This window comes from Tamandua tetradactyla, chromosome 17, assembly GCF_023851605.1.
Source record: "Tamandua tetradactyla isolate mTamTet1 chromosome 17, mTamTet1.pri, whole genome shotgun sequence".
Lineage (NCBI taxonomy): Eukaryota > Metazoa > Chordata > Mammalia > Pilosa > Myrmecophagidae > Tamandua > Tamandua tetradactyla.
The window spans coordinates 8,145,538-8,162,588 of NC_135343.1; the positions used below are offsets into that span (position 1 = coordinate 8,145,538).

At 36.9% G+C, this 17,051-nt stretch overlaps 1 protein-coding gene across 4 annotated transcripts in view; it reads right to left on the reverse strand.

The window, feature by feature from the left end:
- The window catches only part of HEATR5B (HEAT repeat containing 5B), a 208,395-nt gene extending 191,374 nt beyond the window's left edge, over positions 1-17,021 (reverse strand). For 3 of the 4 annotated variants that reach the window (XR_013164177.1, XM_077133986.1, XM_077133983.1), the window contains exons 1-2: positions 16,888-17,008; positions 15,857-16,007 (exon numbers count right to left, since the gene is read on the reverse strand). Coding sequence is in view for 3 of the 4 variants with exons in the window: in XM_077133986.1 (XP_076990101.1) it covers positions 15,857-15,982 (126 nt within the window). In the remaining variant the exon portion in view is untranslated. Of the gene's footprint in view, positions 1-15,856; positions 16,008-16,887 lie in introns of all 4 variants that reach the window. The other variant, XM_077133984.1, reaches the window with a different exon arrangement.
- Positions 17,022-17,051: the final 30 nt, after the last annotated feature.

Below are 17,051 nucleotides of genomic sequence, written 5' to 3' on the forward strand. Positions count from 1 at the left end.
TGCCACTTTGAGTCCCTTTGCATTTCTTTCTGTATATATTTTTCATACATTTTCTTTGTGATTACCAGGGGGTTAAAATTTAACATCCTAAATCTAACAATCTCATTTGATTTGATACCCACTTAACTTCAATAGCATATACATACACAGTTTTATACCCCTAAATCCTCCATCCTTTTGTTGTACTTGTTAGAAATTATATCTTTATACTTTCAATTCACCAAACTATAGACTTAGCATTATTTTTATACATATGCATTTATGAGTCTGTAAGAAGTAGAAAGTAAAGTCACATACCAAAAAATACAACAGAACTGGTGTTTATAATTACCCATGTTGTCACCATGTTAAGAATTAAAGATCTTTATGCTACTTCAATCTACTGTCTAGGGTCCTTTTCCTTTCAATCTGAAGAACTCCCTACGATTTCTTACAGGGATAGACTAATGGTGAAGAACTCCCTCGGCTTTTGTTCATTTGGGAATGTCTTTATCTCGCCCTCTTTTTTTTTTTTTTTTTTTTTTTAGCATGGGCAGGCATTGGGAATCAAACCCAGGTTTTTGGCATGACAGGCAAGAATTCCGTCACTGAGCCACAACACTGCCCTCTCCCTCATTTTTTTTTTTTAACTTTTTTTATTGTAAAGTATAACATATATACAAAGCAAAGAAATAAAAAAGCAATAGTTTTCAAAGCACTCTTCAACAAGTAGTTACAGGACAGATTCCAGAGTCTGTCATGGGCTACCATACGTTCCTCTCAGATTTTTCCTTCTCGCTGCTCCAGAATACAGGAGGCTAGAAGGCTTACATATATATTTTTTATCATCACAATTGACTTTTTCCCCTTTTTTTGTGAAAAATAACATATATACAAAAAAAGCTATAAATTTTAAAGCACAGCAGCACAATTAGGTGTAGAACATATTTCGGAGTTTGACATGGGTTACAATTTCACAATTCTAGGTTTTTACTTCTAGCTGTTCTAAAATATTGGAGACTAAAAGAGATATCAATTTAATGATTCAGCATTCACATCCATTTCTTAAATCCTACCTTCTCTGTGTAACTCCACCATTAACTTTGAACTTTCCATCCCTCTCTCTAGGGGTGTTTGGGCTACAGTCATTTAATAAGGACCTCTTTCTTATTCTGGGCTTCCTGTGTTTAATTGTTCAAATGAGCTATGCAGACAGGTTGAGTGAGATTATGCACTACAGGAAATTTCAGTTCTGGATCAAATAATCCTTCCTTCCATTGCTCTGAAAAAATATGTGTGATTCTAAAACATAGACACTGTCTTCCTTACCCCTATGTTCTGACTTACTTTAACCCCAACCTGTTCGGCTTCGTTCTCATCTCTAAATATCAGGTTATATATATAAAACCGCCTTTCATAATCCAGACGTAATAATCACCACTCCAGACTTAATGTGTCTGCTCTAAAAGCTTAAAGTCTAGGCTCCTGTCTTTTTATAAGCATTTTCTAAAGGTGACCGTACCATTGTTGCTCTTTTATTTCTGGCTTATTTTGTCTCACCAAATGTCCCACGTGGCCACTCACATCGTTGAATGCCTCCGGACTTTGTTCCTTTTTCTAGCCACACAACTTTTGTTCGTAAGTATGCACCATCGTTCGCCAATCTACTTCTCCATCAGCGCATCCTTCAGCCACCGGCATTCATCCAGCATAATGTATAGGGCCCAAAGTTCACAATCCATCCACATTCTCAATTTTAGATAATTTCACTGTTCCCAAGAGACAGAACCAATGAACACACTCTCGCCAAACAGGAAATCTATACCTCCTCTTTACTCTTGTCCCTCGCCCCATTATTTATCTCTGCTATTGCTGTGGTAGTGCTGATGGTTTCCTTTTGAACACAGCTCATAGCATGCAATAGTAGCTTTCCCCCTTTATCCTGGACTTAAACACTCTTTCAACAAGAATCATATCTTTGAAATAACTCTTGCAAGAACTAATTCACATTTCTAGTGTTAATGAGTGGGACACGCAGGTCTATACAAGCCCTTTCAATCTTGTTCATCTTCAATATGGTATTACTACTTATAGACCCACTAGATAACCACCTTCATTCCTATCCATTTCCTTACATTGGAGTTCAACCTCATTAACTAATGGTTCACCCATCTCTAGCTTCTATGTATCTCTAAGTCCCCTATATTCTGTATTATAAGCCTCTGATTACACCTTTGTACTGGTCATAAAAGTGGAATCATACAGTATCTATCCTTTTGTGTCCAGTTAATTTCACTCAGCATTATGTCCTCAAGGCTCATCCATCTTGTCACGTGCTTCAGGATGTCATTTTGTCCTACTGCTCCATAATATTCCATTGCATGTATATACCACATTTTGTTGATCTACTCATCTATTGATGGGCATTCTGTTTGTTTCCATCTTTTGGTGATTCTGAATAATGCTGCCATGAATACTGGTGTGCAGATGTCTGCCTGTTTCATTGCTTTCAGCTCTTCTGGGTATATACCAAGTAGTGCTATTGTTGGGTCACAGGGCAACTCGATATTTAGTTTCCTAAGGAACCCCCAACAGTCTTCGATAGTGGCTGCATTCCCACCAGCAGTGCATACATGTCCCAGTTTCTCCACATCCTTTCCAACATTTATAGTTTCCTGTTTGTTTAATAGCAACCATCCTTATAGGTGTTAGGTGGTATCTCATTGTAGTCTTGATCTGCATTTCCCTTATAGCCAATGAAAATAAGCATCTGTTCATGTGCTTTTGAGCAATCTGCATTTGCTCTTCAGATAAATGCCTATTCATATCTTTAGCTCATTTTATAATTGGATTGCTTGTTCTTTTGTTACTGAGTTATATGATTTCTTTGTATATACAGGAAATCAAACCTTTGTCTGATATGTGATTTCCAAATATTGTCTTCCATCGAGCTGGCTGCCTCTTCACCTTTTTGACAAAGTCTTTTTTCATTTGATTTTGAGAAGTTCCCATTTATCCATTTTTTTCTTTAGTTGCTTATGCTTTGGGTGTAAAGTTTAGGAATCTACCTCCTAATACTAGGTCTCGGAGATGTTTTCCTACCTCTCTTCTAGAAGCTTTATGGTGCTAGTTCTTATGTTTAGGTGTTTGATGCACTTTGTTAATTTTTTGGTAGGGTGTAAGATATGGGTCCTGTTTCATTCTCTTGGCCATTGATACCCAGTTCTTCCATGTCCAATTACTGAAAAGAGTATTTTCCCCCAGTTCGGAGGATTTGGGGGCCTTGTCAAAAATCAGTTGACCATAGATTTGGTGGACTATTTCTGTACTCTCGAGTCAATTCCATTGGTCAGTGCTCCTGTCTTTGCGCTAGTACCATGCTGTTTTGAACACTGTGGCTTTATAATAGATTTTAAAGTCAGGGAGTGCTAATTCTCCCACTTTGTTTTTGCTTTTTAGGATGCTTTCAGGTATTCAGGGTCTCTTTCCCTTCCAGATGAATTCGCTAGTTAGCTTTGCCAAATCTTCAAAGTAAGTTGTTGGAATTCTGATTGGCACTGTGTTGAATCTGTGGATCAATTTCAGGAGAATTGACATCTTAACTATATTTAGCCTTCCTATCCATGAGCATGGAATGTCTTTCCACCTATTAAGATCTGCTCTGATTTCTTTTAGCAATGTTATATAGTTTTCTTTTTACAAGTCCTTTACATCCCTAGTTAGGTTCATTCCTAAGTACTTGATTCTTTTAGTTGCTGTTTTGAATGGAATTTTTTCCTTAACTGACTCTTCAGCTAGGTCATTGCTTGTTAATAGAAACATCATTGATTTTTGCACATTAATTTTATATCCTACCACCTTGTTAAATTTGTCTAATAGCTCAAGTAACTTTGCTGTAGATTTCTCAGGATCTTTCAAGTATAGTATCGTATCATCTGCAAATAATGAGTTTTACTTCTTCCTTTCCAATTTGGATGCCTTTTCTTTCTTTGTCCTGTATGGTTACCATACCTAGAACTTTTAGAACAATGTTGAATAATAGTGGAGATAGTGCGAGATAGGGAAAGGGAAAAATCACATATCTTCTCAATTGATGTCAAAAAAGCATTCAACACAGTGCCAATCAGAACTGTCCTGTTTCATTCTCTTGGCCACTGATATCCAGTTTCTCATCTTTGGGGAAAAGCTTTCAGTCTCCCTCTATTGAGTATGATGCTGGCTATAGGTTTTTCATATATTCCCTTTATTATATTGAGGTAGTTACCTTTGATGCCTATCTTTTGGAGTGTTTTTATCAGAAAAGGATGTTGAATTTTCTCGAATGCTTTTTTGGCATCAATTGAGAAGATATGTGATTTTTCCCTTTCAATTTGTTAATGTGCTCTATTACATTAATTGATTTTCTTGTGCTGAACCATCCTTGTATTCCTGGTATAAACCCCACTTGGGTATGGTGTGTAATTCTTTGAATGTGTTGTTGGATTCAATTTGCTAATATTTTATTTAGAATTTTTGCAGCTATGTTTATTAGGGAGATTGGTCTGCAGTTTTCCTTTCTTATAGCATCTTTACCTGGTTTTGGTATTAAAATGATACTAGCTTCATAAAATGAGTTAGGTAGAGTTCCTTTTTCCTCAATTTTTTGAAAAAGTTTGAGCAGGATTGATGTAAGTTCTTTCTAGAATGTTTGATAAAATACCCCTGTGAAGCCATCTGGCCCTGGGCTTTTCTTTGCAGGAAGATTTTTGATGACTGAATGTATCCCTTTACTTGTGATGGGTTTGTTGACATCTTCTATTTCTTTTTGAGTCAGTGTAGCTTGTTTGTGGTTCTCCAGAATTTGTTTATTTCATCTAAGTTTCTAGTTTGTAGGTGTATAGCTGTTCACAGTATCTTCTTATGATTGCTTTTATTTCTTCAGGGTCTGTGGTAATGCACCCTTTCTCATTTCTAATTTTCTTTATTTGCATCCTCTCTCTTTTATTCTTTGTCAGTCTTGCTAGTGGCCAATCAATTTTACTGATTTTCCCAAAGAATTAATTTTTGGTTTTATTGATTCTTTGTACTGCTCTTTTGTACTCCCATTCATCTGTCTCTGCTTTAATCTTTGTTATTTTTCTTCTTCTATCTGCTTTGGGGTTAGTTTGCTGTTCTTTCTCAAGTTCTTCCAGGTGTGCTGTTAAGTCCTCGATTTTTGCCCTTTCTTGTTCAAATCGGATACAGGGATTGAAACAATTAATTCAGAATGTTTGAAGAGACATGGAAAACCTCATCAAAAATCAAATCAATGAATTGAGGGAGGATATAAAGAAAGCAAGGAATGAACAAAAAGAAGAAATCAAAAGTCTGCAAAAACAAATCACAGACTAATGGGAATGAAAGGCACAGCAGAAGAGATGAAAAAACAATGGAAATGTACAATGTCAGATTTCAAGAGGCAGAAGATAGGATTAGTGAACTGGAAGATGGAACATTTGAAAACTGACAAGCAAAAGAAAATAAATGGAAAATAATGGAAAAATATGAATACAGACTCAGGGAACATGAAGCACATGAATACACATGTTGTGGGTAAGCCAGAAGGAGAAGAGAAGGGAAGAGGAGGAGAAAAACTAATGGAAGAAATTACCACTGAAAATTTCCCAACTCTTATGAAAGACTTAAAATTGCAGATCTAAGAAGTGCAATGTACCCCAAACAGAACAGATCCAAATAGACATACTCCAAGACATTTACTAATGAGAATGTCAGATGTCAAAGAGGAAGAGAGAATTTTGAAAGCAACAAGAAAAAAGCAATCCATCACATACAAGTGAAACCCAGTAAGATTATGCATACATCTCTCAGCAGAAACCATGGAGGCGAGAAGCCAGTGGGACGATATATTTAAATTACTAAAAGGGAAAAACTGCCAACCAAGAATTCTATATCCAGCAAAACAGTCCTTCAAAAATGAGGGAGAAATTAAAACATTTTCAGGCAAAAAATCACTGAGAGAATTTGTGACCAAGAGACTGGCTCTGTAAGAAATACTAAAGGGAGCACTAGAGGCAGATACAAAAAGACAGGAGAGAGAGAGGTGTGGAGAAGAGAGTAGAAACGAAGACTATGAGTAAAGGTATAAAGAAAGAAAATTAGATATGACATATAAAATCCAAAAGGCAAAATGGTAGACGAAAGTACTACCTGTACAGTAATAACACTAAATGTTAATGGATTAAACTCCCCAATCAAAAGATACAGACTGGCAGAATGGATTAAAAAACAGACTCATCTATATGCTGTCTACAGGAAACACATTTAGACCCAAGGATAAACATAGGTTGAAAGCGAAAGGTTGGAACAAGATATTTCATGCAAATAACAATCAGAAAAGAGCAAGAGTAGCTATACTAATATCCAACAAATCAGACTTCAAATGTAAAACAGTTAAAAGAGACAAAGGACACGACGCATTAATAAAAGGAATAATTCAACAAGAAGACATAACAATCATAAATATTTATGCACCGATCAAGAATGAAGCAAACACTGAAAACACTGAAAAGAGATACAGATACATCTACCATAGTAGTTGGAGACTTCAATTTTACATTCTCATCTATGGACAGAGCATCTAGACAGAGGATCAATAAAGAAACAGAAAATTTGAATAATAAAGCTAGACTTAACAGACATTCATAGAACATTACACCCCACAGTAGCAGGATACACCTTTTTCTCTAGTGCTCAAGGTCTATCACCTTTTTCTCAAGGATAGACAATATGCTAGGTCACAAAGCAAGTCTCAATAAATTTAAAAAGATTGAAATCATACAAAACACTTCCTCATGAATTTGGAAATCAGTAACAGGCACAGTGCCAGAAAATTCACAAATATGTGGAGGCTCAACAACACACTCTTAAACAACCAGTGGGTCAAGGAAGAAATTACAAGAGAAATCAGTAAATATCTTGAGGCAAATGAAAATGAAACACAACATATCAAAATTTATGGGATGCAGCAAAGGCAGTGTGAAGAGAGAAATTTATTGCCTTAAATGTCTATATGAAAAAAGGGCAAAAACCGAGGAATTAACTACTACTTGTAAGAACTAGAGAAAGAACAGCAAACTAACCCCAAAGAAAGCAAAAAGAAAGAAATAATGAAGATTAGAGCAGAAATAAATGAAGTTGAGAACATGAAAAAATTGAGAAAATCAACAAAATCAGAAGTTTGTTCTATGATAAAATCAGTAAGACTGATGGACCCTTAGTGAGGTTGACAAAAAGAAGAAAGGAGAAGACACAAATAAATAAAATCAGAAATGGAAGAGGAGACATAACCACTGACCCCACAGAAATAAAGGAAGTAATGACAGGATACTATGAACAACTTTATGCTAATAAATACAACAATGTAGATGAAATGGACAGCTTCCTAGAAAGGCATAAACAACAACATTGACGTGAGAAGAAACAGATGACCTCAACAAACTGATCACAAATAAAGAAACTGAATCAGTCATTAAGAAGCGTCCCAAAAAGAAAAGTCCAGGACCAGATGGCTTCACATGTGAATTCTACCAAACATTCCAGAAAGAATCAGTACCAATCCTGCTCAAACTCTTCAAAAAATTTGAAGAGGAGGGAAAACTACCTAACTCATTCTATGAAGCCAACATCACACTCATACCAAAACCAGACAAAGATATCACAAAAAGTAAACTACAGACCAATCTCCCTAATGAATATAGAGGCAAAAATCCTCAACAAAATTCTAGCAAATCGAATCCAGCAGCACATTAAAAGAATTATACACCATGACCAAGTAGGATTTATCCCAGGTACACAAGGATGGTTCAACATAAGAAAATCGATTAATGTAATACACCATATGAATAAATCAGAGTAGAAAAACTACATGATCATCTCGATTAATGCAGAAAAGGTACCTGAAAAAATTCAACATTCTTTCCTATTGAAAATACTTTAAAGGATAGGAATAGAATAGAAGGTAACTTCCTCAAAATGATAAAGTGAATATACGAAAAACCCACAGCTAACATCATCCTCAATGGGGAAAAACTGAAAACTTTCTCCTAAGATCAGGAACAAGACAAGAATGTCCATTATCACCACTGTTACTCAACATTGTGTTGGAAGTTCTAGCCAGAGCAATTAGACAAGAAAAAGAAACACAAGGCATCAAAATTGGGAAGGAAGAAGTAAAACCCTCACTGTTTGCAGATGATATGATACTATATGTCAAAAAACCCCAAAAATCCACTGCAAAACCACGAGAGGTAATAAATGAGTACAGCAAAGTGGCAGGTTACAAGAACAACACTCAAAAATCTGTAGTGTTTCTATGCACTAGTAATGAACAGTCTGAGGGGGAAATCAAGAAACAAATTCCAGTTACAATTTCAACCAAAAGAATAAAATATTTAGGGAAAAATTAACTAAAGAGACAAAAGACCTATACAAAGAAAACTACAAGAAACTGTTAAAAGAAATTACAGAAGACCTAAATAGATGGAAGGGCAAACCATGTTAATGGACTGGAAGACTAAATATAGTTAAGATGTCAATTCTACCTAAATTGATTTACAGATTCAATACAATACCAATCAAAATCCCAACAACTTACTTTTCAGAATCAGACAACCAATAACCAAATTTATCTAGAAGGGCAGGGTGCCCCAAATAGATAAAAGTATCCTGAGAAAAAAAAACGAAGTCAGAAGTCGCACACTACCTGACTTTAAGGCAAATTATGAAGCTACAGTGGTCAAAACAGCATGGTACTGGCACAAAGATAGAAATATTGACCAATGAAATTGAATAGAGTGTTCAGATATAGACCCTCTCATCTATGGACAACTGATCTTTGATAAGTCAGTCAAGCCAACTCATCTGGGACAGAACAGTCTGTTCACTAAATGGTGCTAGAGAACTGGATATCCATATGCAAAAAAAATGAAAGAGGACCCATATCTCACACCCTATACAAAAGTTGACTCAAAATGGATCAAAGACCTAAACATTAGATCTAAGACCATAAAACTGTTAGAACAAAATGTAGGGAAATATCTTATAAATCTTATACTTGGAGGTGGTTTTATAGACCTTACACCCAAAGCAAGAGCATTGAAGAAAGAAAGAAAAAAAAAAGAAATGTGACCTCCTCAAAATTAAACACTATTGTACATCAAAGAATTTCATCAAGAAAGTAAAAAGACATCCTACACAATGGGAGACAATATTTGGAAACGATATATCAGACAAAGGTGTAGTCTCCAGAATATATAAAGAAGACTGTTCAACCCAGTAACAAAAAGACAGCCAACCCAATTACAAAATGGGCAAAAGACTTGAACAGATACTTCCCAGAAGAGGAAATACAAATGGCCAAAAGGCACATGAAAAGATGCTCAACATCCCTGGCTATTAGGGAAATGCAAATCAAAACCAGAATGAGATATCATCTCACACACACCAGAATGGCCATTATCAATAAAACAGAAAATGATAAGTGCTGGAGAGGATATGGAGAAAGAGGCACACTTATCCACTGTTGGTGGGAATTTCAAATGGTACAACCACTGTGGAAGGCAGTTTGGTGGTTCTTCAGAAAGCTAAGTATAGAATTGCCATATGACCCAGCAATACCATTGCTAGGTATCTACTCAAAGGACATGAGAGCAAGGACACAAACGGACATTTGCACACCAATCTTTATAGCAGCATTATTTACAATTGCAAAGAGATGGAAACAGCCAAAATGTCCATCAACAGAGGAGTAGCTAAACAAACTGTGGTATATACATACAATGGAATATTATGCAGCTGTAAAACAGAATAAAGTTATGAAATATGTAACAACATGGTGGACCTTAAAGACATTATGCTGAGTGAGATTAGCCAGAAACAAAAGGGCAAATACTGTATGGTCTCACTGATGTGAACTGACAGTAGTGAATAAACTTGGAATATTTCGTTGGTAACAGAGACCATCAGGAGACAGAAATGGTGTAAGATCTTGGGTAACTGGAGCTAAAAGGGATACAGATTGTACAACAGCACTGATTGCAAAAACTCAGAAATAGATAGCAGAATACTACCTAACTGTAATACAATTATGTTAGAACATTGAATGAAGCTGACTGTGAGAATGAGAGAGGGAGAAGGGCTGGGGGCACAAATGAAATAAGAAAGAAAAGACGATAAAGACTGAGATGGTATAATCTAGGCACGCCTAGTGTGTATAATGACAGTGATTAAATGTACAAATTTAAAATTGGTTTTGCATGAGGAAGGCCAAACGAATGTCATTACTGCAAGTTGCTGAAGACAGATGGCAATTAATATTTTAAAATTTTAACTTATGTGTAAGACTAAAGCAAAAAATGTTTATTTTGTACAAAATTTATATTTTGAGTAACGCAACTCCTAATATAACTTATGTGGAGGGCTTAACTGAACACCAAAAGTACACGGAACCTTGAGTAAGGCATAAGATTTTGTATGTTTGTCCAGAGTGATGCCCCAATAAATCCCAGAGTGACTGAAAAGTGAGTAAAAAAGTGTTTGCAAAGTCCCCTTGGGGGATAGGTGACAAAGGGGGAAAAATCAACTTCCCCAAGTGAAGAAATCTTGATATTCTCACAAGCAGTGGGGACAACCAAAGCAATAGACTGAGCCCCGAATCTGGGGTTTGTTCATATGAAACTTAACCCAAAAAGGATAGGTAAAGTTTACTTAAAATTAGGCCTAAGGGCCTAAGAGTCACCCCCAAAAGAGCCTCTTTTGTTGCTCAGATGTGGCCTCTCTCTCCAGCCAATATGATGAGCAGTCTCACCACCCTCCCCCTCTCTGCGTGGGGCACAACTCCCAGGGGTGTGGACCTTCCTGGCAATGTGGGACAGAGATCCTGGAATGAGCGGAGACTCAGCATCAAAGGACTGAGAAAAACCCTAGAATGAGCTGAAAATTAACATCAAGAGACTGAGAGAAACTTCTCGACCAAAAGGGGGAAGAGTAAAAGGAGACAAAGTGTCAATGGCTGAGAGATTCCAAACAGAGTCGAGAGGTTATCCTGGAGGTTATTCTTACGCATTAAGTAGATATCACCTTGTTCAAGATGTAGTGGAGAGGCTGGAGGGAATTGCCTGAAAATGTAGTGCTGTGTTCCAGTAACCATGTTTCTTGATGATGATTGAACAATGATATAGCTTTCACAATGAGACTCTGTGAATGTGAAAACCTTATGTCTGATGCTCCTTTTAGCAACTATATCAACAGAAGAGTAGAATATATGGAATAAAAATAAATAATGGGGGGAACAAATGTTAAAATAAATTCAGTTTGAAATAGTGGTAAATGAAAGCAAGGGGTAAGGGGTATGGTACGTATAGTTTTTTTTCTCTATTATCATTTTATTTTTTTTTCTGTTGTCTTTTTATTTCTTTTTCTAAATCGATACAAATGTACTAAGAAATGATGAATATGCAACTATGTGATATTAAGAATTACTGATTATATATGTAGAATGGAACGATTTCTAAATGTTTTGTTTGTTAATTTTTTTTAATTAATAAAAAAAGTTAAAAAAAAAAATTAGGCCTAAGAGTCACCCCCAAGAGAACCTCTTTTGTTGCTCAGATGTGGCCTCTCTCTCCAGCCAATACAACAAGCAAACTCACCACTCTCCCCACCTCCATGGGACATGACTCCAGGGGTGTGGACCTTCCTGGCAACTTGGGACAGAACTCCTAGAATGAGCTGGGACTCAGCATCAAGGGATTGAGAAAACCTTCTCAACCAAAAGGGGAAAGAGTGAAATGAGACAAAATAGTGTCAATGGCTGAGAGATTCCAAAGAGTCTGGAGGTTATTCTTATGAATTAAACAGATGTCACCTTGTTAGTCAAGATGTAATGGAGAGGCTGGAGGGAACTGTCTGAAAATGTACAGCTGTGTTCCAGTAGCCATGTTTCTTAAAGATAAATGCATAATGATTAGCTTTCACAATGTGACTGTGATTGTGAAAACCTACAGAAATGATCACGATGATGAATATGCAACTATGTGATGATATTATGAATTATTGATGATAAATGTAGAACAGAATGATCCTAACAAAAAAATAATTTTAAAAAATGAATTAAAAAATTAAAATAAAAAAAAAAGATGTAATGGAGAGACTGGAGGGACCTGCCTGAAAATGTAGTGTTCCAGTAGCCATGTTTCTTGAAGTGTTCTAGTAGCCATGTTTCTTGAAGATGATTGTATAATGAAATAGCTTTCACAAGGTGACTGTGTGATTGCGAAAACCTTGTATCTGATGCTCCTTTTATCTACCTTATCTACAGATGAGTAAAACATATGGAACAGAAATAAATAATAGGGGGAACAAATGTTAAAATAAATTTAGTAGATTGAAATGTTAGTGATCGATGAAAGGGAGGGGTAAGGGGGATGGTATATATGAATTTTGTTCTGTTGTCTTTTTGTTTATTTTTCTGAATTGATGCAAATGTTCTAAGAAATGATTACGACGATGAATATGCAACTATGAGGTGATATTGTGAATTACTGATTATATATGTAGAACATAGTGATCATATGTTACATATGTTTTTGTTTGTTATATTTTTTAAAAAATTAACAAAAAAACAAACAAAAGAAAACAAAAAGCATATCATTAACTCCTTAGAGATAAGTGAAGATATTAAATTCATGAAAAATAAATTATTAAAAATTTGAAAAAGGAACAAATTTATTAAACAAATTTACTAAAAATAAATTTGAAAAAGGAACATTCAGAGGGACAAAAGGCTTTTGGAAACAAAAGCCTCAAAAGAAAGACTGAAACATAAGGTTGAGGAACTCGGAACGTAGAACAAAAAGGCAAAGAAACAGAACAGCTGCAAGAAGAAAACTAGAGGATCAGATCAGAAGATCCAATATTCAAATAGTAGGAGTCCCAGAAGAGGGAACCAAAAAAATAAAGAGGGGAAGGAAATTAAAAAAAATTCAAGAAGTTTCTGAGAACTGAAGAATACGAATTTCCATCTTGAAGAAGCCCAGCACAATGGGTGAAAACAGACCAATAATGATATACTTCACTCTGGAGTTTTACACCTACCACTAAGCATAAAGAGATTATAGAAGCTTCCAGAAAAAAAAAATATGCAAAGAATCAAGACTCAAAATATGACAGAGGGAAGAATAACATCCCACTCTTTTAGTGTGGGGTGCATGTTAGGTGACTTTCTTCGAAAGATACAATATGGAAGGGGGTGGGGAGTAAGTCTACAGTGGAGAAACCTAACAGATACTCTCTCAGTTGGGTGTTCAAGGTCAGCATCCACAGTGGTTAGTAATGGTGATAGCATGTATCCTTGATAGAATCTGATGAAAATGCTAGTTTATCTCTGTGATCTTCCCCAAAACTTACTAAGTCCAGTCTAATCACGAGAAAAATGTCAGACAAATTCCAATGGAAGGACATTCTCCAAAATAACTGACCATTATCCCTCAAAACTGTCACTGTCATCTAAAACAAAGAAAGTCTGAGAAACTGCGATAGCCAACGGGAGCCAAAGGAGACACAATCATGAAGACTAACTGTAACATGGTATCCTAGATGGGATATCAGAAAAAGGACATTAGGATAAGACTACGGAAATCTGAAAAACAAACAAAAACTGTGTGCTTTAATTAATAATAATGTATCAATATTTGTTCATTAGCTATGACAAATGTACCATACTAATATAAGACACTAATAATAGGGAAAACTGGTTACTGGATATACAGAAACTGTACTATCTTCTAAATTTTTCTCTAATTAATTGTTCTAAAAAATAAAGTTTATTTGGGGGATGGGGAGCATTAGGACTTCAAACAGCAGCCCTGGGAGCTACAAGGTAATGGAGGAATGCCCTCAAATTTCTGAGAAAAAAATTTTTTTCTAACCCAAAATTCTATCTGCTGCCAAACTTGTAATTATGGGGTGAGAATAAAGACAGTTTCAAACACACATTGTCTCAAAAAATCTACCTTCCACTTTGCCCTTTCTCAGGAAGCTACTAGAGGATGTTTGAGGAAAAAAAAGAAACAAAGAAAAAAATATGAGGTCAGGCAGACAGGTTATATAAAACAAAGGAAAGACAAAAGGAATCCGGGCGATTATTAAAGGGTATCCTAGAATAAGCTGTGGTCCAGGTGGTGAGAGCACAGCCCGAACTGGAAGAGGTCAGGAGACTGCAGTAGGAAGAGGAAAGTGACAGAACAGCTAATGTTTGGATATATGACCGATTTACACAGCTGTGAGTACAAGGTTGAATTAATAGCAATAAAAACAAAAAATCAAGCAAATACAATACCAACACAATTATTAACTGCTGGGGAAACAAGATCTTGAAGAGGAAGGTAAATAGAGCACATGATTTGGTTTAGCTGTGAAGTATGTGCATAGTCAGAATAATGTAAACACTGAAAACTTCTCTAACCAAAACTAATATATTGTTACAGTGTGAGGAGGAAAAGGAATGCATGAGTATGTGGTGGAACAGGCATGTGAGAGTTAAATCCCCATTTTTAATAGTGAGAAGTCAGTAAGGAATGCTTAAAATTAAAAAGTAGCAGTATAATCACTTTACTAAGAGAATGGAACTAGGTAATTTTTAAATCAGCTATAAGAACTGAATATATCTGCTTCTAGGAAGGGGATGGGAGGTGGGAGGAGAGGCAGGAGACTCCTAACTTTTGGATTAAGCTTGTAAAACCATTTGGCTGTTTCATTTATATGTGTATAATTCTGGATAAAAACTAAACATTTTTAAAAGAGTGAATGAGAGTAGATTAAGTGAAGGTGGCAAACAGGATATTCTTTTGGAGAATTTCACCATAAAGAACAGAGAAATAGAGCTTTAGCTAAAAGGGAATATGGAAATTAAGAAACGGGTTTTGTTTATTGTTTTAGTTCTTAAAGGTATGACGTAATACAGCATATTTATATACTGAAGGGACTGCATCAATTGAGATTGGGAAAGTTAATGATGCAAAAGTTCAAAAACAGGCAAAACTAACCTATTTAGTGAGAAATCAGGATAGTGATTATCTTTAGGGGTGGAAGGTAGTGACTGAGAGGGAGCAAGGGAGAGGCTTCTATATTGCTGATTAACATTCTTTTTCATGATTTGAGTAGTTAGGGTGTACCCTCTCTTAATCATTCACTGAGCTGTAGACTTACGATTGTGCACTTCTCTGTAAATATGTTATCCTTCAAGTTTAAAGATTTTAAAATATTGTCAATGCAGGAGAGAATGAACTTGATGATAAGTGGAGAGGGTGGCCGTCAATGGGAGCAGTTAGCTCATCCATAGTAAAAGAGAGAAGCAAAGGATGAATAAATGTAGAGATGGGAACATGCTGAAGTTCTCTGTAGTTAGTATTTTCTCAATGAAATAGGAAGTGAAGTCATCAGTTGAGAAAGAGGAATACAGGAGGAGGTTTAGAGAACTAAGGTGAAAAGTACGAGTGAAACAATTTTCCAGGAGACTAGGGACTAGCATAGGATTATTGCTAGACAGCTTTAAGAGACCCCTTGAAGTTGGTGATGAAGAATTTAAGGCGACACCAATCACACCGTCATGTTTTTCTACAATCACATTCAGCTACCCAGGTAGAGACATGGAATAGGCACGAAGCTGGATTTAAACTATGTTTGGGTTTTGCTACAGAATAGAAAAGGGATAGGCTAGAAATTCTCAAAACAGTTCTTTTAATGACCCACAACCTTCCCAAAACGTGTATGTTTTTACAAATCATGAATTGATAATACTCTTTATTATGTTAACCCAATTGGAAAGAAAGCCGTACCATACCTTGTTGGCAGCAACCAAGACTTTATCAAGAAATCGCAACCATTCAAAGATAAAAACTGGTCTCTTTGCCTCGGTGATTTGAGCCAAAGCTTCTTCATTTAGCAGTAAACTGTGGGCTAACTCCATTACTGGTGAAGTTTTAAATTCACACCTTAACAGATAAAATACAGGATTTTTTTCATGTTAAAAATCAAGCTTAATGAATGTAACCCCTAAGAAACGACAGCATGGCTTTACTTCTCAGATCATTTGGGGAAAATTTACATAACTTCTTTGAAGCAAAACCTAAGAAACTAATTTTAAATACCTGGCCATTACACCTCAGAATGACAAGGTCATCAAAAACAAGGGTATTTAAACTCTTGTCCCTAAACTCTATGCCCTAAAGTTAAAGGACAAGGGTATACGTACAAAAACAAAAGTCACATTAGGTAAGGAAGATTGAATAATGGAACTGAAAGAAAATTAAAATAAATATTGCAAACAAGGCAATATTTCAGAAGAACTATCCCTAGCAAAACACATTAACCCTTTTCATAAATTAAAAAAAAAAACAAACGAAGCACCACGATCAAATGGCACAGCCCGGCCTGACAACTCATCCTTCCCTTTTCTTGTGCAGAACACCCTTACCCCTCTCCTGCTGCACCCAGCCTAGTGGGACTTCCTAACGTCCCAGCATAAGGATCCCAACTGGATGTCTCCAAGAGTCTTCCTACGGGGACGAGGTGGGGCGGCCAGGTCCCCGTCGCCGAAGCCTCAGCGACAACCCGGAGCTGTCGGGTACTGCAGCGGGCAGAGGGCCGCGCGTCCCGGGCGTGGTTTAACCCGACCACGCCGAGGACCGTCGCACAGCACCGGGGCTGAGGGAAAGGCCGCAGGCCTCGAAGGGTGGCTCGGGCTGTCAACCCCAGGACGCGGCGGCTCGGGACCCAGTCCGCAGCCTGAAAAGGGAAACTGGTCACTACGACCTCGGATTTCCCCCGCACCCCTCTGAAAAGGTCCGGCGCGTGCGGGGGGCCAGGGCGTACCTGTGCGTAAAGGTGCACGCTTCGCCGGCGGGGAGGGACGGCCTCACCTGCTAGGCGGCCAGGACCGGGTCAGCTGCCAAGGGGCCCCGATGCCCCGCCTCCTGCACGCTTGCCTTAGGAAAGAAGGTAAGAGCGCGTGCGCGGAAAGCTGGTCTTGCGCAAGC